General features: G+C 36.7%; 1 protein-coding gene across 2 annotated transcripts; it reads right to left on the minus strand.

Moving 5' to 3' along the window:
- Positions 1 to 610: 610 nt before the first annotated feature.
- On the minus strand, positions 611 to 19983 carry LOC144963367 (uncharacterized). Of its 2 annotated transcripts, none has more exons than XM_078897331.1 (8): positions 19924 to 19983; positions 9990 to 10433; positions 8530 to 8873; positions 7463 to 7666; positions 5238 to 5454; positions 3549 to 3662; positions 2626 to 2785; positions 611 to 1646 (listed from the first exon to the last, which is right to left on the minus strand). In XM_078897331.1, exons 2-8 carry the CDS (start codon positions 10307 to 10309, stop codon positions 1431 to 1433), a joined length of 1575 nt encoding a protein of 524 aa, XP_078753457.1. In that variant the 5' UTR covers positions 10310 to 10433; positions 19924 to 19983; the 3' UTR covers positions 611 to 1430. The 2 variants fall into 2 exon arrangements, with proteins under 2 accessions (XP_078753457.1, XP_078753455.1); XM_078897329.1 differs by lacking the exon at positions 19924 to 19983 and adding an exon at positions 16143 to 16318.
- Positions 19984 to 27962: the final 7979 nt, after the last annotated feature.

Consider the following 27962-nt stretch of genomic DNA (forward strand, 5'->3'; position numbering starts at 1 on the left):
AAAGAATGGAAGAGTCAAAAAAGTTATAGATTTACAATTGAAAGCACACAAGAAAAAGTAAGACAAAGGGGAAGGGTTCAAATAGGGGACAGATGTAGATTCCAAGAGCACACTTAGTGTGCTTACTCTGAGATCACCTTATGTCTTTGTTTCTTTTTAAGGGTTTGATGGCGCTTGCAACACATTAAGGTCATATAAGCGCCAGTTAAAAGGAACAAAATGGGATAGTAAAAAGTTCTAAAATTATAATTAAAGCACAAAAGAAAAGGTGAGACAAAAGGGAATTGGTTCAAATAGGGTACAGATGTAGATTCCAAGAGACCACCGTCAAAGTACTTAGTTTGAGATCACCTAAAAGTCTCATCCAGACACAAGCACAGGTCCCAACTAAGAGGAATACACTCAAATGTTTACAAATCATATAATATAATATGTAAAATAAACATAATACAATGCATAACAGAGATATGATTTACAAAGAAAAAAATATAATCTCCATAACTATAACTATACATTCGACTGTTTCCCTCCCAGCCAAGGAACTCCGCCAGGGTCAGGACAAAACTAAGTAATCTCATTCCAAGACAAGGACAGGGAACAATTGGAAAACGGGTGTGGGGGGATAGAAGACAAGAGCATGTACCTCCCTGCCCACAATGGGAGTGAGATCACCTTAAAGTCTGATCCAGACACAAGCACAAGGTTTACAAACCATTACATATTGAAAACAAAAACAGAAACATGTAACAGCGCATAACAGTACAGAGAGATGATTGACAATGAGCAAAATATCATATCCCAAAATCTATCACCATACATTTGACTGTTTCCCTCCCAGTCAAGGACTCCCAACCAGGGCCAGGACAAAACTAAGTAATCCCATTCCAAGGCAAAGACAGAAAGCAACTCGAAAAACAGATATAGGGGGATAGAAGATACACCATGACCTCCTGCTGCCCATCATGAGAGGTCAAAGACCCCAGCTAGTGCCATGATTGTCAATAAGGACATGGTGACCTGATGATGATGTTTGAAGTTGAGGAAATTTAAAATATTAAGGCCTAAAAACATTAATCTACTCAACAGTAATTGAATTCCATGCCTCAACTTTCACACTGTTATTCCCATGAATTCAAACTGATGAATTATAATGACTATTACTCTGCCCTTTATTCTATATGGAACAATATTTATTGCGCATAACTTATTTAATCATAAGTTTATTGCGCACTTCTAATTTGAATCCAAAATTTAATTTTACAACTATGTACACTACGGAAGCACCAATTTACAAATAATGTTTTTTTAAAAACTAATAAATCAAAACAACAAATAAAGCTGCAAATATGAATTCATTATGAGGTGGAACATAAATACTGTTTCTACATAAATTAAGATTCATTTTGTAAGTAATATCTATTACATTTCTATCAAATATGATCCTTTTTCAAGAAATTTAAACCCAGAACATCTCCATTCCCATCAAATCTTAAAGACTTCTGTTTGATCTTTTTGGACCACTTGACACCTGTGAGGCCGAAGGCTTGTATCTGTTGCATGGCACTAAATTTTCTTCGCAATTTCCAAGGACGTGATTTTCCACCATGTTGAAAGATGCTTGTTTGAAGAACCAGTTCATCTAATTCCTGTAGAAAATAAAATACAATGAAGTTGTTTGTGCGGCTAAGTGGTCTTGTGGTATGACACTCACTTTTGGATCGGGAGGTCCTGGGTTCGAGCCTCGCTCGACGTAAAGTTGAGTCCTTGGAAAAGACTCTTTACTCACATTCTCTCACCATATACAAGTGTAAAATGAGTACCTGGCCGTTAACAGCATTGTCTCTGTCCAAAAAAAATTTGTAATATCACCTCACAGGCGTCATGTCTCGCACTACATGTTACATGTTGCTGTTGGTCAGGGACCCTTTGTAAAGCGCTTTGTGGATATTGTTCTATATAAAAGCTCAAGTTTAAATGGTGCAGCTTTGGCAGTACAAAGGCTATACTGTCGTACACGAAAAAACAAACATTCAAAGTTTTAGCCAGAAAATTCGCCCTTCAAATATCGATCAATAAAATTACCCTTATCCTGTCAAAAACTCTCAGACATGGGACCTCGAGGAACAACAAAACTTTATTTAGATTAGTAAATTAGAGTTTGTTACATCTGTTACATCTGAACTTTTCAATCTCTCAATTGCATGCACTTGTTTTGTATATTCTTATTCTTTATGGGATAATTTTAAAAACAGAATTATAATCCTAAAAATCCGGAATATTACTCGAAAAATCAGGACTCTTGGCAGCTCTGAATACAGCTAAATATGCTTCTTTGACTGAAAAAAAAATAAATACTAAATTTCCAAGACGTTGTGATTTCAACTTACTTTTGGTTTGTTGCATCTGAACTTTTCAAAAACTCAATTGCATGCACTTGTTTCTTATATTCTTATTCTTCATGGGATAACAAAAAAAAAAAATAGAATTATAATCCTAAAAATCCGGAATAGTCCTTGAAGAATCAGGACTCTTGGCAGCTCTGAGTACAGCTAAATATCTTCTTTGACTGAAAAAAAAAGAAATACTCAATTTCTGAGATGATAATGAATTGTGATTTCAACTTACTTTTGGTATGCCTTCATTGAGAATCGACAACAGAAGTCCCCATGAGTCCCATGATTGACCCAGTTCCAAGGTCATCGTGTTGTATTTGGTCTTCCTGAGCAAAGAATGAATGTCTTCAAGGGCTAGTATTTTGTGTTGCCGTTTGACCTTTGATGAAGACCTGAGAACAAAATGGATATCTTTTAAAAATTCTCCTGAAGAATAATTAAACAATTTGAGCAATTTAATGCAATTTACACATAAAAACACATTGTTATAGTGTGTAGTTATAGTGTGTAGTGTTATGTCCTCAAAATTCTGCTGTACCCTTGAATTTCTTCTCCTCATAATGAAGGATATTGCTAATGACATCTAATGAAAGTTATGCTTTTCAATGACAATACATTTGAAAGGGAGAAATGTAATTTATCAAAAGGAGGAAATTGCTTCTCTAAATCTAAAATTGGGGCTTTTCCACAGATCCGAGGAAAAACATCAACACGGATAAAATGTGCTGTTCCGATTTATTTTTACAAGTAATTTTGATGTAAAAAGTAGTAGTCCTTCAGAGTCATTAGGCCCATGGAGCTAGAGTTTGTCCCAGTTTCTATAGCGTGAAACGGACAATAGCAATTGCTTGCTATTCTTTGGATAGGACACTAGTCTGTCGCAAAGTACTTTCAACCAGATCTAGCAGACCCAGCTACCCATTCACTGCTGGGTGGACAGGGGGGGTCAGAAAAAAATCTCGACTGCACCCGGGATCGAACTCGGCCCCTTTGATCGTGAAGCGAGCGCTCTACCAACATAAAACTTTCCATAAAGAAAAAAAGAGTTGTAATTCCCTTCTAGTGTCTCAGAGACGTAACTGTCATTAGGTTATTGGAAAAGGGAGTTTTTCATCCTAAGACAAAAATACACTTTTTAAAAAATGGATTACTCACTGTGAAACGGCTTCAAATGAGTATATGCCCAGATCTCTGTTCATAAATGGAGTGAGTGGCAAAATGTGGCAATTGGTTTCTTCTAAACCCAACACTTGCTCAGTGTGGTCATTTCTGGAAATAAAGTATTAGGATTTGAGTTATCAAATGTACAACAATGTGAAAGAATAAATCTTTATTTTTTTTATTTTTTTTTAAGTACACAAGTTTGTAGAGGAAAGTTCAATAAATGTTGCATAGGACATAAAGATACAGACCAAAAAAAAAAAAATCTATAAAATATAAAACAAAACAAAAAACGTTGTCCACAATTTTTATTTCATAACTGAGATAGATACGAACATGATATTTTGATGTCTTTATCTCTTATATAGTCTGCTTTAATGCATTAATCCTGCAATAAATTCCTTAGAATTTGTAAGTGACTTCCAGACATGCCTACCCCGTCGCACGACTTTGAGGAATCAGAAACATGAGAATGAGGACTTTTGACCACAAATGAGGAATCCACTTGGCATATGTTGCAAATTGTTACAGTGAATGACATAATCAGTCGGATGGTGAAAAGGTTTGAACTGAGATATTGCCAAGTTCAGTTAGAAGCTCAATTTTTACCCAAAATGAGTTCTTGTCACAAATGATTAGATTAACCCTTTTTCTACATCTTCGGGAAATATCAAAGTTTAATTTCACTTCTAAATATTTTTTACAGCCAGTCAAGTTGAAAAGTATGAAATTTAAGAAAAGTTGCTGGACACCCTTCCCACACACCGACTATAACTTCATGAAAAATCCCCCGATTTAATTCAAATAAAGGTTAAAATGCTCTGATAAGCATATTCTTCCAGAAAATGCAAATCCAAAATTTTCACATTCCGACTGATTATGTCATGCACTGACACAATTAATTCTTCACTCCTACTGTTTCAATGCTTTTTTCCCCCGTATCAACAGCATCCCCATTGTGAAATGCCGTGAGCAATATTCAGACACAAGTAAAATAAGTGTTCAATTAAAGTTAATTAAGTCTGATATAGATATAGTTGACTTGTCAAAACCCTATAATCAAAATAATTGAGAACTCTGTGTGGGGAAAAAATGTAGGGAAAGCCCCAAAATGAAAACAATTGATCAACTTTATCTACTTTTTGTTTGCTTCTATTTACTTTTTTTTTTTTTAAATGTCATTTAAAACATGATTTCCATTGCCGTTAAAAAATGTCAGTCACTCTCATTACATTGCCACCCTTTATATTTAGATTAACCTTTAAATTCAGGATTAGTGTTCAATTAAAATAGCTTTGGATCCCCCCCCCCCCCCCCCCCCCCCCCCCAAATTCACACTTAAAATAATCTCTCGATTGAAATTCAAGGAGAAAGTATAACCTAAACTCTCTCATATCATAAAATATGCTCCATTGCAAAACACCCTAAATTATCAAGAAAAATGCATCAAAAGTGGCCATTTAATTTAATAACCATCTGAAGGTAAATTATATCAATGAAAAATAGATGAAATGAAACTTCTGGCTAAAAAACCTCTTCACAAAATAATAATAATAATAATAATAACAATGATAATAATAATAATAATAATAATAATAATAATAATAATAATAATAATAATAATAATAATAATAATAATAAAAAATGTTAAAGATAGCTGGCATTAATCACGAATATACTCACACAATAAATAATGCTGTACAAGAATGAGTATATTCAAGAACTTTTTCAGCTAGCTCAAAATGCATTAGCTGAGCCTGGGGTGTAATGGTCCCATTCGGTTTGATCTTGGCTGTATTTGTTGAGGACACTTTCAAAGTGATTGGCAAGAGATCAACTTTCTTATTGGACATTTCGTCTAAGAACTCCGTCATGCGGTCTTCCTCAAATCCCATTGAACCTTTTAAAAATGTTTTTTAATAATTTTTTTTTTTTTAAACATTGACATCAAAGTATATGACAGATAAAATATTTTAACTATGAAAAATGACTGACTTGTCACACCAAAATAATTATAGCTGACAGTGTTGGAGGAGGGAGTAGGTCTTTTTCGTAGTTTGGAATGAAAAAAAAGTTGGACAAAAAAGTTATTTTAGTAGTGACAGTTTACTGCTATAAGGCTAAATAAAATCAAAAATTCGAAAATTGAGGATTTTTAAAAAGCACTGTCAATGTCATTTAGTTGTGTTGATTTTGATTTTTTTTTTTTTTAGGGATTTACAGTGCTTGAAACACATATCAGCACCAGTAAAAAGAAGAAAATGGAGTGGTCAAAAAAGGTCTAGATTTACAATTAAAGCATCCAGGAAGAAGGAAGACAAAGGGGAATTGGTTCAAATAGGGAACAGATGTAGATTCCAAGAGCGTACCATCAATATACTTAACTTGAGATCACCTTAAAGTCTCATTCAGACCACAGCACAGGATCCCACGGAGAGGAGGAATACACTCAGTGTTTTGTTTGTTTTTAAGGGTTTTATGGCGCTTGCAACACATTTAGGTTATATCAGCGCCAGTAAAAAGGAAGAAAATAGAATAGTAAAAAGTTCTAGAATTACAATTAAAGCATCCAAGAAAAAGTAAGACACAGGGGAACTGGGAACAAATAGGGATCAGATGTAGATTCCAAGAGCATACCACCAATGTAATTAGTTTGAGATCACCATAAGTCATCTGGACACAAGCACGGCCTCCACTAAGAGGAATACACTCAAATGTTTACAGAATATATCCAAAACAGAATACATAACTAACAATAAACGACAGAGAGATGATTTACAATGAAAAAATATCACCTCCCAAAACTAATACTAAACATGTGACTATTTCCCTCAAAGCTAAGGACTCAAGCAAGGGCCAGGACAAAACCAAGAAATCCCATTCCAAGACAACGACAGAAAACAGATTGGAAAACAAATATAAAGGGATAGAAGACACAGTATGTGACCTCCTGCCCACCATGGAAGGTCAAATGACCCCACCCAGATAGTCATAAAGGTATGGAAATTTACTGTCAAGAGAATGAATTGTGGAACATTAACATTTTTTAACAAGAAAACCACAAGACACTAATGATCAAAAGCTCGTATATGTATGCGCTGATACCCCATGTCAAACCTATGGGAGATACTTTTGGGAAATAATTCACATTTCGCTGAAAGTACTTTTGAGACATGGCTAATAAAATGTGTTTTGAGATTTTCAGATAAAAATCGGGACTTTCCAACAACATGACATTTTTTTAATTCTGCATACTTTCACAAAATATTAGTGTTGTACGGAAATGGAAACACTCTCAAACCATCATAAATTATCTACTCCATTACAGCAATGTTAACTTAAGCCCATCATTGCGTTTGGTTTTCAGACCTGAAAATATGTGCACATAGTATGGAGCCATTAAAAGTATGATATCAAGAAAGAAAATCCCACCGTATCCATCAAGATTCAAACCCCAACCCAATTATTAAACGGTGAGTGACTAACAACTAAATCATCCACTAGAATTGAGTTGAAAAATAATATGTCACAACTTCAAAACTAAGATCTGATTTCTCATTAATTAAAAATTCCTCTACCGCTTATGGTAGATTCACGATACGGAGCTGCCAAACCCAACCGAAGAAAAGGTGTAATTTTGAAGGAAAAGGTTGTAATTGTTCAAAACAAACACATATCACCATAATCATCCGCAATCTCGATTCAAAGATTCCTATCCACAATAAATTTGGTAAAGTCTACTTCTGCCCAAATAAAATATCTGGTTTAGGCTTCAGAAAACAAGATAAGCTGGAAGTGGATGATGAAAATGCAGCTTTCTTCCATTTTCAGTGAGACGAGATTCCAGGCGAATAAAAAAAATTGCTTAAATCATCCACTAAAGGAAAATCAATGCTTCTTACTCTTACCATCTATTGCTGGAGGGTACATGACAAAAATCTGAGGTGGTACACCTCGTAACCATGACAAGTAATATTTGCATGACTCCATGATGGTGTCCTGCAAACAGAGGGAGTTGGAGGCAGCTGTGCTGTACAACCTAAAGCCTGCTTTGTGAAATAGGGAGTATAACACTCTGTACCAGTTGTAGATGTCGTCTGCTTCCACTTTATCTGAAAAGTAATCAGAATAACCAAGTAATGACAATACTCCAAGAGGCAAAATTGATTTTAAGGATTTTTGTGAAATTTCCGCTTTAGAATTTTGAATTTTAAATGATAAATATGTTCTTGTTATACAAAAAAATCGTTATCATTAAATATGAATTAATTAGCATAAATAAGTTCCAGAAATAATGAAATATTAAATAGTATTATTTTTACCCAGAGAGGACCAAATTCCGTATGTTGTTGAAATAAATGATGAAAATACATACTGCATTTGAAACTATGTAAACCTTATAAAACTTAAATCCAAAGTTAACAGAACATTTTTCATTGTTATTATTATCAATAATGTGTTTTACAATTATTATTATTATAATTATTACGTTTTACAGTTATCCTTATCATTATTATTATTATTTTGGAGAAATGGCAACCAAAGAAAAGATGAAAAATAAAAATAAAATCAGAGCTGCCAAACCTTCACATTCCAAAAATAGGATCAGAATGTCAGGAAATAAGAATTTGAAACAAAAAAAATAGGAATTTTGTAATTTTCCCGGCCACAATAACCGCACCTAATAAATTGAACAATGGAAAAATCCCTCTCAAAATTACCACCAACTTTACCACCTTTTGGGAATTGTTAAACTAAAACATATATTTTATTTTTCACTTCCCCCCCCCCCTCCACCCACACCTCACCCTTATTTTTTATAATTATCATTAAAAAAGAAAGACACATAAACACAAAATAAGGAATTTTATAGACAATGGTGGAATGGTGGAAAGAGGAGTGAAAATTGGAATGATTCACCAAAAACAGAAAGGTTATGGCCGGTATTCAAAACGAATATAAGTGAAATCCTTACCAAGTTGAAGAACAAAGTGCAATTCTTTGACATTATCCAGCCAAGAATCTTCGATGAGATAGTGGAGCAGCTCATCAGTGCGAACGGCTTCCCTCCGGTTATCAATCTTTAAAATGCTGATTTTTTTATGCCTCAAGCCTTCGTGAACGGAGTTGAGAGTTTGGGTTTGGAAAGAATTACGGGCAAAATCTGATGGGTCATTGGGGACGATGGAAGTCTGAAATAGGGCCGTCTGATTACTAAAGTTTTCCCATTTTTTCATCCCATTGAACGGAGAAAAGACATGAAGAAGGTATGATGAATTTTTGTCAATCACTTGTTCAAAGCTTGTATCCAAACCTGGTCTGTGAATTTAAAAGTAAGATTTGTAAAGGATAAAATGAATAAAAATTTAATAACATGTTGAGCAAAACAAAACAAAATGAAGCAAAAAAAACAACCCATAAAACAATTTACAATTTTTGTCAATTTATTACATATCCCCTTAACAATTATTTATTTAGAACGATGAAATCATGGACTTATCATGCAATGTTTGATTGAAAAACAGGATAAAGATGAATTTTACTTTTCTAAATTTCTCTCAAACTTTGACTCCCAATTCCCTCATGATGGAGCAAATAAGATTTAACTCATAAAAAGACACAAATTGTAAGGCAAAAGTACAATTTTAAGACCGATGAAACATTTTACACCATGGGGAACACTGAATTTAATGTTGACTTCCAAAAGAACAAGGAATAGGAATGCAATATTTGCAAAGAGCAGATGTCAGCCTGGCAGTTAGCTTGAAACCTCAAAAACCTAACTTATGCTTTTTTGAAAGTTCAAGACCTCACCTCTATACCACAGCAACACAACAATGCGCCGTTCTCATTCAATTAGAAACCTCATGTCCAAAGCAGGCCTCGAATCTGCAGCATAACGTGCAATACTTAATCGAATCAACTTTTCCTCCCTATTAATCTAAATAAATAAATAACAATTCCCTTTATTCATCCCATAGGGTAGTTTTGCCTCTAGGGTCTATTCCAAGGGAAGACTGGAATAACCCAGGCATCAGCCGCAGTGCAGCACCGCAAATTGAGCTAGGGCGAGATGACTTGATCAAGGCCACAGAGTGCAGTAGCGGGAGATCAAACTCGGTACCTTTCAATAAGAAGCAAAGACCGTATCGCTGAGCGACGATGCCCCATATACTGTATACTCTATACTGTAAAAACAAATTCGCTGACAACAAATAAAGTCCCACTACATTATTTTTACAAGAAAACAAGCCAAAAGAAATTGCAAAAATTATAGGATTTTCATTTGCCTGTTGATTTTAGAATTACAGTGCAATGCCTTATCCAGTCTGCCATCTCAACTCACCCACTAAATTCTAAAAAGCATATGTTGATAAAATCCTATCAAATTTTTGGTGAGAAATAAAATATCAAATTTCTAGTTCATCTACTTACCCAATAGAATATACAATTCCTTTGGCAGAGGAAATATCAGATGGCATAGCCAGTGTAGAATCGTGGCAAATTATCCAACGGGATAAATTATTCGTTGGCACCGAGGAATTACATTGAACATGAACCTGAGTTATGAAATGCAGCAGACGATTGACCTCGCTTTCAACACTTGACATGAGCTGCAAAGGACTGTACTCATCCTCAAAGAAGATCACCTGAAATCCCCCATACACTAAAGCCATGAGACAAAAGGCTGAGACCAGGCTCTTTTTCCTCCTCTTCATCGGATATTTAAACATTTTGTCGAGTAAGAGCAACATGGGGTTTTGAAATTTCTTTCACACAATCCAGATCCCAAGAAACAAGTTTATCCTAACTTATATTACACACATTTCATCAGTTTCCCTCACGTGAACAGGTACTCTCTTACTACACACCATTTTTCTGGAGGAAAAAAAGAAAACAGAAAGAAAGGTTAATTTGATCAGATTCAATGATCATGGCCGTCATATTCTATTGTTCTTGATAGTTATGGTTCCATATCAATATAGTAACCAATGAGTCGCTACACGCCCTACCAACTGGGAATCTACAATATGGAATCTATATATTTTTGGATGCATAAAGGCCTGAGGTTTCTTAAGAAGGGGCAATTAACTGGTTTTGTATTGAGGTAAAATGCACATTTAACAGTGCTCTTAACAGAAGAAAGTAAAAAAGTCTGAACATTTTTGAACCCCTCCCCTCGTCTGTCGATCAAACTCAAACTAACTAAATTCAAAATGACATAGCATAAGATGGATATTTAAATTCTAAGGAATAGTGTATAAGTTGTAAATATCATTTCATTCATACAATTTATAACACCAACAATGTTACTTATCCACTTCATAAAGATGTGATAAACTTTTGCCTCATAGGTCATACCATTCTCATGCCTTATTGGTTGTTGCAACCAAGTGGTCATACAAAATATTAGACATGAATTTAAAATAAATGGCAAAATAGAAAAAAATACTGAATTAAAGATCGGTCATTCCTTCTTCGTTTCCTAAGTTGATTATACCTCCTAAATGCGATGTATCATCATCATCATCATTGCCTTTTTCACCATGGGTCAGGGTATAGGCCACAGACAAACAGTTTCCATCCTTCTCTATCCTGAGCTATCTTTTTTATCTCATTCCATGTCTTACCACTTCTCTGTATGTCAGCTTCTTTAATTCTTCTCCATAAATTCTGTCATTCCAGAAACTCTTCGGTCGCTATAATCTGATAAATCTTATGATAAACTGCAAGCTTAAAGGAGGGGAAAGTGAAGGAGGGAAAACATATTCCAATCAACACATTAGTCCTGTAAGTTCCACTGTCTTGAAAGTCACTCACGATGATATTAATACTCAAGAGAGATTTGAAGGAGTGAATCTGAAACAAGAAAATGTGATCTCTGGCTGCTGAGAAACGGGGACTCTTGGTGCGCCTGTCCTCTTTAGTTTCTAATGTGTGATAACAGAGTTTATCACATTTGATCGGAAGTACCTCATCGGATCCAACCATACTGGGATTCCACGGCTGAACTCACGGTTATGGACGGCATTATTCTCAAGGGCAATCGAATCATTGTGCCTCCTAGACTCACACGCCACATGATAAAACTAGTCCACAAGTCTCACCTAGGAGTGGTGAAGAATAAACAGAGAGCCAGGGAGTCTTGTTCTGGCCTGGAATGAGTGCAGACATAGGAGAAGCCACCACAAACTGCTCTCAATGTGCTTCTTTCCAAAACCAGCAGGCTAAGCTACCTCTTAAGCCAACTTCTCAGCCAGAGCTGCCTTTTCAGGGAGTAGTGTAAGGCAAAATCGCAAAAAGACGTAAATACGAAGACTGACCCATCACTTCACACTAGACTGTGACTTCTTCCCAAACCATCTTGTGAGACACACAATCATCACAACATAAATCAGGTTAGTCTTTATAACTGAATCTAGGTGACATACATCACAGTAAATACAGTATATGTTTCAGCTTTTATGGCTTTTAATTAATTATCTAAAAAATCAGATGTGCTTGTTAGTATTGTGTACCCAGGTGCATGTTTATGAGTAAGTGTAAGGGACCCAATTACTTTCTCACTCAAAATCAATCAAGCACATTTACTCTTTGTTGCCAGCCATTCTTCGTCATTTTGCGTCGAATATGTAGCTATCATTTTGATAGGGTTGAAATGTTGGGTTGGGTTGGAGTGGTTGTGAAAAATAGAATCGACAAGTTCATAAAAGAGATGACTAAGACGGAGTCGACAGAGTTCTGCAGACACCCAATACTGCCAATGACCTGCTATGATGATTTCTGATTGCTGGTTACCCACACAAATAAGAAAAGGAGTCACGATGTCTACTCCTACCAAGCTGAAGGGAAAAGCGCAGACTATTTATGTTAATTTGCAGATCTGGTTACCATGAATTAACCATTTGGTTACATGTTGATCCAGAGCTCAAGCTGTCTAGAGCCACTGGGACAACCAGAGAATGTCTAAGAGGCTCCTCCAAGGGACAAACAGGCTGAAGCAACCCTAGCACCTCCACCAGTCATAGGAAGGTCGCCACCTGTCACATCCAACCTCTACCCAACAGGTAAGGAACCGTTTAAAATATTTTGAGAAACAGACAATGAAGAGATGAAAATGAACTTACCCAGAGCCGCACTTTAATTAACTAAAATGTATTATTATTCTTTCAGCTAATTATGTGTTTATGAGTTATTGTGTGAGGCTATTCTGTTGATTTATACATTAAAGTATTTTGCTTTAACAGGGATTAATGCTTACTTTCTGAACCTTATCCATCCCTATATACAGCGTGCAAAAATTTACCACTACTTCTACTACCTATTTCTTTAAACTTAAAATTTTCTTACTATCTGTCGAGTTTTCAGGGACATTAACCCAACCGTAACAGGGTAAAAGTAAAAGTGGCACCAGACGACTAATATCTTTGGGGAACTATCTAACTTCTATTTGTCTATTCCTACTTACCACTTCTGCTACATAGACGCGACACCAATGAGAACAACATTTGATTAAAATCATAAATCCTAATGTATATTTAGGTTCCTGATACTAATTATTGTAATAATATCAACAATCAACAGCAAGGCGGCCATAATATTTTAGAAGTTGCAAAAATTTGTAATATATATTATATAGAGAAAATATTCTTTTTTTTAAGTCCTCAAATAGGGTATACACAATGAGCATTCTATATCACAAACATGCATAAAACATCCTTTTATAATCATAATCTTGAATGGTTTTCCAACAAATTGGGACCAAATTTTAATATGTGTTCTTAACAATTTGTAAACGAAGTGGCAATTCGGACCCGAGTCTGAATTGCTTCCCGTGGCAATTCGGACTCCTGCCACATTGCGCCTGCGCAATCACAGGAAGTGGCGGAAGTGGAAGCTGGCTCGAAAGTGAAGCGTGGTAGGGTGGGGGGAAGCTGCTCGTTCTCAGTTGTCAGTTGGTAGGAGGGCGAGTGAGCGAGCAAGTCACGTTTTAGAACTCCCGCAGATGGCTGCCTTCAAAAGCGGTGATCTATTATTCCCCTTTGTCTTACTTTTTCTTGAGTAATTTTTAATTGTAATTCTAGAACTTTTTGCTATCCAATTTCTCCCATTTTTACTGGCGCTGATGTGACCTAAATGTGTTGCAAGGTCCTTAAAAAACAAAACATAGATCTAAATATTCGTGGTCGTTGGGAGATTGCAATTGTTAATGTTAACAATCAATTTGCCTCGCATAGAAAAAGGAGTGTCTTTGTGTAATGATTGGAAGATTTATTTGATTTGCCATGAGCGTGTTGCAAAAGATACATGAATGACATATCTCTACATTATATAATTTGCTATTTGCGGCCGCGAAAAAGTGCAGAGAAAGGAGAATAATATGACTTTGGGCATTGATCGTTTTATTTAAAAGGCAGTTTAGGTCGGGCTTTGACAAAAGGCAGTGTCTTAATTCTTTTTTTAATTTAAAAAATTTGCTGTTTTATTTCTAAATATAGAAATAGAGGCGATTCTTGGCAGCAAGCCATGCAATAGAGCCCCGCCACTGGGGTAGGGGCAGAGTACTGTCTAATACTAATATTATTAGATAACACTGGACTATGTGCCTATTAATAAAACAAGCACTGGTTGAATACGGAGAGAAAATGATCAACTGGTAATGGGATTGGTGGGAGGGGGGGGGGGGGTTTACCCACAAACGACTGAGGCGCTGGACGCAGGGGAGAACATGGTGATACGAGATCAAAGAGAAAAAGCCGCCGGCTCTTGGGTTGTCGAAATGATTGTTGGGGGGGGGGGGGTAGTGTGTGTGTGTGATTATTCTGTTTTTAATGATTTAGAGTGTGTGTGTGTTTAGGAAGACATACGGTTTCTATAGCTGCAAACGGAATAGTAACTGAGAGTTTCACTAATGATAAGTTCTTGGGCGATTGCATTGCACATTCGATCGAGCGGAGTTATCATTGACCATTGCCCCGGAGTTCTATCAGTAGACTCGAACGAAATGCCAGGGAAGCAAATTCAGACCCGGTCCCGAATAGCCTTTCCATTAGTTAAACACCCTAGTTGAATTGCCACGGGAAGCCAATATCATACTCCGTTAATAGACTTGTCTCCCATTTGTAATAAATCACCTTCAGATTGATCATTGCCATGGAATTGTCATAAAAATACATCATTTAAAGACATTTTACAATGTCCACAATTCATTCATTTAATCTAACGAAACAAAAGAAAATATTGTATGAAAATATACTACCTATTCTACTTTATTTAATACTAACGAAACATAAAAGGAAAGAAAAAAACCTACTCTGTGTTAGTTACGTCAAAGAAAAAAAGTTACTCAAGTTACTTAGCTTAGCACTTAGGCATTTGATAACTCCAGTCCAGTGGCCGCCGATAGGCTCACTGTAAGGTGAAACTCGTTTTTTGGAACTTTATTTTTGACCCTTTACCGTGTTGGTCACCATGGCGTTATTTGTGAACCTATGTGACTAATTTTGGTATCATTATAAAGGGCACAAAACAAGCTTTCTAACGGTGTATTTCATTCTCAATTCCTGATTGTATTTCTCAGAAAACTTATGTAATAAAAATTTATACATTTTTGAATTATAAGAACTTTTTAAATTATGGATACATTTTAATTATACTTCATACATCGATAGACAATTAATTGAAGAGCATCTCTGCCAAATTTCATCAAAATTGATACACTCGCTCATTATTTTATTTTTCCCGCCACCAACCCCACTTTTTAGGACAAAAACCTTATTTTTTCCCCATTTTCATTTATCATTAATTTTTTCCATACTTTCCATCCATAAAAATGATTTATATGAAAATAAAGCTTATTTTCTGACCTTTAAAATGATATCTAACACTTGCCATTTATTTTTTAATTGAAACAAAATTACTGAAAACAATAAGTGGGCCATGTTGACTGCAAGACTCAAAATTTCCCGATCGCCGCGAGATGCTGGTTTTGAGGCAGCGTGAGATCACAGATTCTCTCTGTAAAGTTGACAACAAATTTCAGTAGAAAAATATAAATAACTCTGGAACCGTAGGTCGTAGAGAAACAAATAAGGTATCAAATTTTATGTTTTTTCAAGTCCCATCCCCCTGACTGAGTCAAATCAAGATATTTTGAGTTTGAAAATTTTATCAAAGTGCCTAGCTAATATAAGACAGACGATGCCTTTTACTTTGACTTAGTAATAGACAGTGATTGTGACCATTCCAACAGGGCTAGGGTAAACTCTTGTGTCCATTCATTCAATTCAGAGATGACTTTTAATTAACTTTAAACTTCAATTCTTCACTTCAACTTCAGTTGATTGCGACGTTCGGACTCTGGATGAGAATACACTGATCACTGAGGGCGAGGACAATTGGCTAAGATATCTTTTTTCTTGATCGATTTCAGCTTGCCCTTAGGCCTTCGTGTCCTACTTATACCTGCTAATACTAAGATACGTATTGACTTATTGAAATCTTGATTTTCCTTGATCATTGATAGGAATAAGCATAGGATGGATGTGTATTTTCGCCAATAAAATGAACTGATTCTACTCTACTCACCAAATCACAGAACATGAAAAACAGTACATTCCTTCATTTTGATTGACATTATTAGAAAGAGAAGAGAGAAAGAGAGAGAGACGAGAGGTTACCCCGTTCTCGCTCTCGGAACTTAGTAGATAGGTTAGTCGATTGTTCTTGTAAGTCGGTAGTAGTAACCAAAAAAAAAGAGAGTAAAGAGTTGAAAGTTGAGAGTAAGAAGGGAAGAATGGGTGCTAATCGATATCAGTACTCAGTACTTACTAAGGCTCAAAGTCTTAGTAAGTACTTAAAAGTAGAAAACGGGCTGCCTGCAGCCGGTGATCGTAAAATACTAACGAAAGAGTGAAAATGGAGAGGCTTCTTATGGGAACAAAACAGACAATGTTCCCATTCGAGGCCTCTCCATTTTCACTCTTTCGTTAGTAAGTACTTAACCGACGTGACAAAGGCTACCAGAGATGATTTACAAAGATTTAATCTATTCTTGTAAATAAGTACTAACGAAAGTGAAAACGGAGAGGCTTCAGATGGGAACAATACAGAATATATTATCAATACATGATCACTCTTTCGTTAGTATTTTCACGATCCCTGGCTTCAGGCAGCCCTAACCGCTCTCTAGTTGTTGTTTTTTCCCTTCTTTGTGGAGTGATGTAAATTTCTGGTTGTTATAATTCCTTCATTTTGGAGTAGACATTGTGAAGTTTAGCATTTTGTATTTAAGATGGTCTTTACTTCCCAATAACCTATTTCTTAGAAGTTGAGCTTTTATTTAGCGCAAAATCCACTAAACTTGCTCAAAGCGCTCTACTGGGGGTCCCTGACAAACAGCAACACTTAACATGTAGGACGAAACATAACGCCTGTTAGGCGATATTACAATTTTTTTCGGACAAAGACAACGATGTTCACGGCGAGGTACTCATTTTATATCTGACTATGGTGATAGAATGTGAGTAAAGAGTCTTTTCCAAGGACTCAACTATGCGCCGAGCGAGGTTCCATCCCAGGACCTTCCTATCCGATAGCGAGTGTCATACCACAAGACCACATTTTCTTACTTGCAGAAAGGACGTATCAAACATGACTCTACCGTCTATCTGTTTTTTTTGGGTGATGTGTTTATGTTTTTGTTGTTTTATTTATTTATTTTGAGCCCAAAAAGGTTCCGTGTTTGGTATTTGGTCTACTTCTGTTGAATACGTTTTACAGTCCACAGCTTCTAGCAGCTTAGTATCACTTAACCGTTGTAATGGACAATATTTTACGTTTGTTCGAGAGTATTTCCATTACGTCCATGAGCCTATAGCATTTAGGTTATCTAACTTGCAAATAAAAACACGTCAGTTTAACTTTATAATATAACAAAATTATAAATCTAGATAGATTCCTTGCATTTTGGCATAAAGTTCGTAAGTACTGTTAAATCGATCGATAATTTATTCATTTGGTCTGTCATATCGTCGGTACTACACATTTTCGATTAGTGTCCATTCTTTGTGAAGAATTTACGCAGATATGCCAGATAAATTATTGCGTGAAAATGCCAAACAGGAGACAGAAATAGAAAAATGCCACATACACGCAAGAAGTAAAGGCAAATTTACCTAAAAACAGGATTTCCGAAGAAAAAGAAAAAAAGAAAGAAAGAACTTACCTTTTTTTTTTTAACGTTAGCTTTTATAAAGGGCAATATCCACTAAACGCACTCAAAGCGCTTTACAGGGGGTCCCTAGCCAACAGCCGGACGAGACATGACGCCTGTTAGGCGATAATACAATTTTCCGGACAGAGACAACGCTGTTAAAGTCCAGGTACTCGTTTTACACATGAGTACGGTGAGAGAATGTGCGTAATGCGCCTTTTCCAAGGACCCAACTGGCGTGACTCGAACCCTGGACCTTCCAATCCGAAGGAGAGTGTCACACTACCAGCGGCGGTTTCTGCACTGGAGCTGCCCCAGTACCTTCCTGATCCTGGTGAGCCTGTTTTACCTTACAAAAATTGGATTAAAGTGTTCGAAAACTTCATATTCATGAAAAACACTATCCATAAACAAGGCGATGAGGAACAAAATCGCTATTTATTTACACTACTTGGATTCGAATGAGTCAGGATATTTTCTGCTCATTCTATAGCAGACAGAAATCCAATGTGCCTCACACAGAGTTCAAAACTGTCGTCGCAGGCTTATTCCAACAGCATGCAAACCCATTCCGTGCTTATTATAAATTGGAACAACGAAAACAAGGTGCCACTTGAATCTACACTTGACTTCCTCACAACTTTGAGGTCACTGATGGGTGATTGTGACTTTGGTGGCAGAGAGGAACATCGCCTCGCTATTCGTCTTGTGTGTGGATGCTATAACAAAGAAGCACAGAAGAAAAAAAATGTTGGCGCTTTCCATCATCAACCTGAACGAAGTAATCCGCATCATGCAAGCAGCTGAAATAGCAATGCACGCTGCCTTCGGCAACGCCACAGCATCGAATGTTTACAACGTACGTAAACATGGCCATCGCCAGGCCATCCGAAACACCCGCCACGTCAACAGCGACAAGAACACGAGAACAGGAATACAATGCTTTAGTCAGACCCGTATTGGAATACGCGTGCACATTGTGGGATCCTTATCAGCAAGGCCACATCAAGAAAATCGAACAAGTTCAAAGGGCAGCTTCGAGGTTTGTCACCAACAATTACTTGCGCGAACCAGGATACGTTACTGAGGCCCTGAAACTCTTGCGGTGGAAAACACTGGAAAGTAAGCGGGGGAAAAAACGCCTCCAACTTCTACACCGAACAGTACATTCCAACAAAATGGCAGTAACTCTACCACAGTATTTCACAAAACAACACTGTGCATCCACAAGAAATTATCATGGCAGTAAGTTCACAACCCCAACACACAGAACCAACAAAAAACCGTTTCTTCCACTGTTTCTTCCCAATAACCATCAAGGAATGGAACACTCTCCCACCAGAAATCCTAGATATTACCAACAACAACAAATTTGGTCAACTATTAAACATTTATATTTAAACTCAATTACACAATAATGAACAAAGTCACGACATAATTGTATAAAATCTGCAGTGACGAGGAAAACCGCCTTTTGCAGATAAAGACTTTGAACTTGAACTTGAATTGGAACACAGCACGATTACGAAACAAAACAGTCATCTTCACAACGGCCCAGTGTGTCACAACTGTGGTCGCCCTGGCGGGGACATCGCTCCAAAGATTCTACGTGCCCTGCATTACAGCAAACATGTCACCAACGTGGAAAATTGGGACATTTTGCTTACGTCTGTCGCTCAACGAAAGCAACTCAAAAAGTGCGCACCATTTCACAGCGCATCAACAATGTGAGCACTCCTGGACCATTTTACATTTCCATCCCATCCGTCTGGAAACCGGTACGTCTCTTGTCCACGTATCGGCTCAAGTTGATACCAGTTCACCAATTTCAGGAATATCTCAACGTGAGTACAATAAACATTTTAGGCACTTCCCTCTACTTCCTCCGGTCCCATTGAGAAATGTCGACAATAGCTTCATTCCAGGCAACGCTATTGGTCGTATTACCAGTAACGTTGGTTACATAGAGCTACTGCAGAATGTCATGTAACTACCATCAACATGCTAAGCTGTTCTCGGACAAGACCTTATTCAAGACTTGGACCTCTATTTAAAATCCCGGGAAAATTAGGAGGGATTTGAAATATATCACTACACTTATACCAGACAGATGTTATACAATAAGCAATAAAGTAATAACCATAATATACATACCCGCTTAGATGCACTTATTTTTCCTCGTAATATTTTCTCTCATAATAAAGTAAAGTCGCCTAGAATCCTACATAATGAAACCGTCGAGTTAACACATTTTTATTTTTATTTTTAGAATTCAGAACACACACATATTCACTTTCACACGCACACACACATACACGCACGCACACACACGCACACACACACACACACACACACACGATACACACTATTCCAGTCAAGTGTAGACATGTAGACGAATAAACCAATGTAGACAAATATTTAAGATGAGTCGACAAATCGACAATGAGTTATAGGCGCAATAAACATACATGATATTATTAGTATTCTGGTGTAGTCTGTAAACAAAATAAACAAAAACAACAACAAACAAAAACAAAAATACACACCATAAAAAGCAGGTTTTAAAATTGTGGCCAAAAAAACCTCGTCTTTCAACGATCGATCAATAATTAAATTGACACTCATCTTGTCAAAAACTTTTAAACCTGGGACTTCAAGTTCGGCTATGTGGGGTTGTGGTATGACACTCGCTTTCGGATCGTAAGGTACTGGGTTCGAGCCTCGCTCGGCGCATAGTTGAGTCCTTGGGAAAGACTCTTTACTCACATTCTCTCACCATACTCAGGCGTAAAATGAGTCGATAACAGTGTCGGAAAAATTACAGGTGTCATGTCTCGTTCTTTATGTTTCGCGTTGCTGTTAGTCAGAATCCCTTTGTAAAGCGTTTTGAGCACGTTTAGAGGATTTTGAGTTATATAAAACCTCAATTAAAAAGTAATTCCCAGGTTGGAGAGGTTTTTTTTTCTTTTCTTGACTTTTTTATTTTATCTATAAGAGCGTTATTTTAATTGGTAATTTTATTTATCTATTTTTTTCTCCTCGAAGACCGAGTTTTCTGAACAAAATTTTAAAATGTGTTTTTTGTTTTGTTTGTTTGTTTTTTCCCCAGAGTATGGCGTTGTTGTCTTGTCAGATATAATAATAGTAAGCTTACCCAAGCCAATCGACTCAGTCAGGTATGTCTCTATTGATTGTAATCAATTCAATCAATCTTGGGGTTTCTTTTATTCCACGCTTCATCAAAGATACGCTCCAATGAATGATAATTTCCACCACCACGTCCACTCTTTTGCAAATACAATACAATTTTATCCTATTTATTTTATTTTGGTAAAGTACACACACACACACACACACACACACACTCACTCACACACACATACACATACACATACACACCCCCACACATACAACAAGACAAAACACACACACAGACACACACACACACACACACACACACACACACAAACATTAACAAATCTTTCTATTGAAAACACGGCTTAAACAAATAGATAGGGAGGCCTGTTTTATATCATAATATTATAATCTGACACTGAATAGTGGTTTTGCACTATAATACGGTGTTGTTGTTTTTTTCCGAAACCGGACAAAGAGGGCAGCTGTGGGAGTGAATCTGGGACTCAGAGGAGTGTACACCTGTGGGGAGTGAACCTGGGACTGGGTTTCGGCGGGTTTCGTAATAAAAAGCAATTACTTTTTTACGAAACCCGACGACACCTGGCAATATCCGACAAAGTTATGGGAGTTAGGCAGCAGCGTGTGTGTGTGTGTGTGTGTGTGTGAGTGTGTAAGGGGGGGGGGAGGAAGGGATGAACCTGAGAACCAGGGAAGTGTACACCAGTGGGGAGTGAACCTGGGACTCTGGGTTTTGTAAAACATCAGTAACAAAATGGGGGGGGGGGGGGGGGTTACTTTTTTACGAAACCCGACAATATGCGGCAAACTTGTGGAAAGTAGGCAAAGCGTGGGACTGAACCTGAGACAGTGAAGTGTACACCAGTGGGGAGTGAACCTGAGACTATGGTTTTCGGCGGGCTTCAGATAATTTCATATAAAAGCAATTACATTTTTATGAAACCCGACGAAACCTGGCAATATCCGAGAAAGTTATGGGTAGTAGGCAACAGTGGGGAGTGAACCTGAGATTCGGGGAAGTGTACACTAGTGGGGAGTGAACCTGGGACTGGTTTTCGGTGAGTTTTGGAGGAAAGAAAAAGCAATTACTTTTTGTTTACGAAATGCGCCAAATCCCAACAAAATGGGGCAAAGTTATGGAAAGTAGGCAAATAATGGGAGTGAACGTGAGACTAAGGGAAGTGTACACCAATGGGGAGTGAACCTGAGACTATGGTTTTCTGCGGGTTTCAGCGAGTTTCACATAAAAGCAATTACTTTTTTACCAAACCCGACGAAACCTGGCAATATCCGACAAAATTGTGGGAAGTAGGCAACAGTGGGAGTGAACCTGAGCTGAGGGAAGTGTACACCAGTGGGGAGTGAACCTGAGACTATGGTTTTTGGCGGGTTTCAGCGAGTTTCAAATAAAAGCAATTACCTTTTTACGAAACCTGGCAATATCCGACAAAGTTATGGGAAGTAGGCAACAGTGGGGAGTGAACCTGAGATTCATGGAAGTGTACACCAGTGGGGAGTGAACCTGAGACTCTGGTTTTCGGCGGGTTTCAGCGAGTTTCACATAAAAGCAATTACTTTTTTACGAAACCCGACGAAACCTGGCAATATCTGACAAAGTTATTGAAGTAGGCAACAGTGGGGAGTGAACCTGAGATTCATAGAAGTATACACCAGTGGGGAGTGAACCTGAGACTCTGGTTTTCAGCGGGTTTCAGCGAGTTTCATATAAAAGCAATTGCTTTTTTTTACGAAACCCGGCAATATCCGACAAAGTTATGGGAAGTGAGGCAACAGTGGGGAGTGAACCTGAGATTCATGGAAGTGTACACCTGTGGGGTGTGAACCTGAGACTCTGGTTTTCGGCGGGTTTCAGCAAGTTGCACATAAGTGACCCTCCGCCTCGAACCGGTATTGAGTCGGGATTTGGAAAACGAAGAAAACCGGTTTTAAAGTGGAAATGGTCAAAATTATCAAATTTCAGTTTTTGGTTGTTTCAGAAACTACAATAATTTTTCTACATGAAAACATAATAATTCAACATAATCATTGACGATATGTTATATAAATTTCAAGTTTAAAAATGCAACTATCAGTGACGCATTCAAAACGAGAGTTGACTTTCTCTCAGAGAGCCACCCTTTCCAAAGCTTAGTAATACCGAGTCTTTTTCTCCACCAATAAGATGTAAGATATCACAGCAAAGGGCGTGTCTTTATCTATCTCAGAGAAAGCATGACTGTTTCCACAATTTCATGGTTCAACCAATAATGAACTTTAAAAACTGTAAACAAGTCTAGGTTTTTCCCTGACAACCTTACAAATGAATGATTCTGATTGGTCAACGCTCATCACATGCGCTGTGGCTGTAGGCCATAATGCTCGGGCGATGCTTCATGACGTCAGCATGCGTGTGTTTACATACGTGTGTGTTTGTGCATTTTGATACACACCACGTGCTTTTATATCTGTGTCTAGCTGTATTGGGTAATGATTGAGGTAGGGGTCCTCCTTTGTCCCTCTTTAATTATTCATGAAATTATAGGACATGCTAAGACTTAATAGGACAACAGCTGCCTAATCTTACACTTACAGAGATTGTTGTAGAATAAACATTTAATTTTAAGTACAAAAGCAGAATAATAGATAGAGCCTTCAACAATTAATGAACTGTAACTAAAAAATGAAATGGATAGATAAACAGACAGACAGACAAACCTATTAATGGATAATTAGATATGTAGATAGATAGATAGATAGATAGACAGACGGACAGACAGATATATAGATAGATAGATAGATGGATTGATGGATGGATGGATGGATGGGTAGATAGATAGGTGGATAGATAGATAGATAGATAGATAGGTAGATGAAGGGGAGAGAGAGACAAACAGAGAGAGGGAGAGAGAGAGAGAGAGAGAGAGAGAGAGAGAGAGAGAGAGAGAGAGAGAGAGAGAGAGAGAGAGAGAGATGTTCGTTTTGTCGTGCTTTCTTTGTATACTGAAAGAAAGGGGGGGGGGGGGGGTTTTTTTTAGACATTCAATTACATGTTTTCATGTAAGTCACTTCACAATAAGCCCCACCCCTCCTCCTCAAGCTGTTATCTGACTCAAAATGGAAACAATGCAATGATTGATTTGACCAGCCCATTTCTTTAATTGCAATCTCATTGGTCAATATGTTTTCAGTTGATTGACTATGACTTACTTGTAACAAAATGCTTTCTTTAAACTATCCCTACAATTCTTTGCTCCGCCTCCATCCCTTTCTTCATGTCTACCTCACTCTCTCCGTCTCCCCTTTGTTTCTTTCACACATACAAACACACACACACACACACACACACACACACACACACATACACTTATACAGGTTTCAATCTTTATTATATCTCCCTCGCGTCCTTAACACAAGCAGTCTCTCTCCCCTCCCCCTCTCGCTCCTCTTTTTCTCTATATCTCTTTCTCTCTCTCTCTCTCTCTCTCTCTCTCTCTCTCTCTCTCTCTCTCATGTGTGCCTGTTTGTGTGTGTGGGTGTGTGTGTGTGTGTGTGTATTTTACTCTCTCATTCTTTCTCTTCCTCTCTAATCTTCTTTCTTGATAATTTTTTTCCCTGCCCACCCGGCTTCACGTAGTTTCAAAACTGTACTTTCAAATTTCAACCTTCTTTAACTTTTGGCATTTTGAAATCGTATTTTCTCTATTAAATAAGACAAAAAATTCACATTAATAATTCTTATTTCATTGATTCTTTATTTAAATATAAAAAATTCTTGAAAAGGTGAGCAATTGTCGGCGTTTTTTTTTTCCAGTGTTTTATTTGTTTTAAGAACATCTTACAAAATAATCAATAACTACAAAAGTAATAATTGAATTGTTTCAGAAATTTGTATGTACATTAATAAATGTATAAGCTAAGCTCATGCCAAATTTCACTATTCTCGTCAAATTTTTGATGTCCGTATCTAAGGAGTTATCTTTGCCCATTAATTTAACTGTGCGTGAAAACGTTGCCTCACTTCAAAGTCGATTTTCTTAAAACTTGGTTTTCACACTCTCCCTACTTCAAACGGTCATATCTCGACAATAAAAAATCAGAATTATATAAATTTGGTATCAAATTTTAAAGCATAAAATAAGCTGTGATTGGGTACCAAAAACCCAAAATTGAAAAATCCGACTTAATACCGTTTCGAGGCGGAGGGTCACAAAAGGAATTAACTTTTTACGAAACCCGACAAACCTGGCAATATCCGACAAAGTTATTGAAGTAGGCAACAGTGGGGGGTGATCCTGTGATTCAGGGAAGTGTACACTTGTGGGGAGTGAACCTGGGACTCTGGATTTTGTAAAAAAGCAAGACCAAGGGAGAGGGGGAATTACTTTTTATCGGAACCCGCCAAAACCCGACAAAGTTATGGGAAGCAGGCAGCAGTGGGGAGTGAATCTGGGATTCGGACACCAATGAGGATTGAACCTGGGACTGCGAGAGGTTCATACCAGTGGACAGTGAGCTCAGAATGTACTTTTATTTCAAAACCTACCGATATTGTCAAAAGTTATGGGAAGTGGGCACCATTGGGCAATGAACCGGGACTCAGGGAAGTGCACACCGGTTGGGAGTGAACCTGGGACTGTGAGAAGAGGTTAACAGTGGAAATGAACCTGGGACTATGGAAGATGGATACCAGTGGGAAATGAAGCTATGGGAGGTGGGTACCAGACGAGAATGAAGCAATTACATTTTTACGAAACCCGCCAAAAGCTGTCGAAAAACCATAGACTTAGGTTTACTCCCCAATAGTGTACACTTCCCTGAGTCTCGGGTTCACTCCCCCACTGTTGCCTACTTTCTTTCCATAACTTTGTCGGATATTGTCGGGTTTCGTAAAAAAAAAGTAATTGCTTTTTTTTTTACGAAACCCAGTCCCAGGTTCACTCCCCACTGTTGCCTACTTCCTGGCGTGTTTCGTAAAAAAAGAATCTCCTCTAAAAATATCACGTGTATTCAGTAAATAGATGTCAATTGAAGTCTAATATTCAGTATCTATTTAAATTATTATTATTATTATTATTATTATTATTATTATTATTATTATTATTATTATTATTATTATTATTATTATTATTATTATTATTATTATTATTATTATTATTATTATTATCATCATCATCATCATCATTATTATTATTATTATTATTATTATTATTATTATTATTATTATTATTATTATTATTATTATTTTTATCATTATTATTATTATTATTATTATTATTATTATTATTATTATTATTATTATTATTATATCATTATTATTATTATTGTTATTATTATTATTATTATTATTATTATTATTATTATTATTATTATTATTATTATTATTATTATTATTATTATTATTATTATTATTATCACGTAAATTTTAATATAATACGGCAATTAATTCACGGAAGTACATCGCTCAATTAAAAATGGCAGAAAGTCTGGCCACATATTTATAATGAATCGGGTTTGTCTTAGATGACCAAACAAACAAACAAACAAACAAACAAACAACAACAACAACAACAACAACAACAACAACAACAACAACAACAACAAATGAGACAAACAGAAAATTCAAGATTTTAAAAAGTAATAAACAAGAGAAGAGCACATCAATGAAAAACAACAACGAGATTATAACACATAAAAGATATTCGTAATAAATCGATAACTGATTAAATTACTCCAACTATTTGATTATAAAAAAAAATAATAATCATAATAATAATGATGATGATGACGATTACAACAATAATAATAATAATAATAATAATAATAAAAGAGCAATAGTATAATATCAACATTAAAGCATATTACAAGCAAATAAAATTATTAAAACAAAAGTTTAAAAAATATCAATAGACAGAAGGAATTTTTAAAATATTGGGGAAAAAAAAAAAACTTATCCCAGCCGGGATTTGAACTCTCGAACCTTAAGCTCAGAGTCAAACAGCTTATATCCACCAAGCCATGGTATCACTTAACATTTAGTGACATTTAATCATGTCTATTTAGACATTTAAAAATGTATTTGAATGCTACTCTTACTTTGATATTTTGAACTAGATATGTTAATTGCACAATAGCAGAAATTTAAAAATTACGATCAAAATATTTTTACAACTTTGAATCGGGCTGTCAGTTACTGCACGTGTTCAATCTGGATCGGAATAAAATCACCAATTCTTCTTCAAACTGTAAAGAAATTGAACTAAACTATTTTGGCCACACGACTCGCCACGAATCATTAGAAAAGCACATTCTGCAGACAAGGGTAGACGGCAAGAGAGGAAGAGGTAGACCAACAAGAAGCTGGGAACAAGATATATGCGAATGGCTGGGAATGACAGCAACTCAAGCAAGTAGACTGGCGGAAAACCGTAATCTGTTTCGCAAGAAAGTTCGGGAAGCAACGTCCTACGCAGGATCAGCTGACTAGATGATGATGATAGAAAAGAGTTCCTTGTGGATACTGAATAGTGGAAAAGCACTATTCAGTATCTGATACTGAATAACCACTTCCTTATAATAATAGCCTGCCACACATACAGTCGTTCCTTCCCTTATCGACCATTATCCCGACCGACCAAATAATCAACTCACAGAAGTTTTTGTTTTCTAATGTCTTTAATTGAATTACTTTAGTTGTTATAAACCGTTTACATTATCTACAAAGATTGCTTCCGTCACTACGAACTGTCAAAATAGCAAGTAGTATACTTTGACCTCAAACTTTAGCGTCGTTAGCTTTTCAAGTTCGTGTTGCTCTACTTATCACTAGATGAACTTTCAGCACTCTCTCTCTCTCTCTCTCTCTCTCTCTCTCTCTCTCTCTCTCTCTCTCTCTCTCTCTCTCAAACACACCCACATACATACACACACATACGCACACACACACACACACACACACACACACACTACAACCACCACAACCACATTTTCATCATGACCACTTCTACTACAACCACCACCACCACCACATCTATTACAAC

The sequence above is a fragment of the Berghia stephanieae genome, chromosome 1 (genome assembly GCF_034508935.2).
Source record: "Berghia stephanieae isolate SIO BIC M18660-M18661 chromosome 1, UCSD_Bste_1.3, whole genome shotgun sequence".
Taxonomy (NCBI): Eukaryota; Metazoa; Mollusca; class Gastropoda; order Nudibranchia; family Aeolidiidae; genus Berghia; species Berghia stephanieae.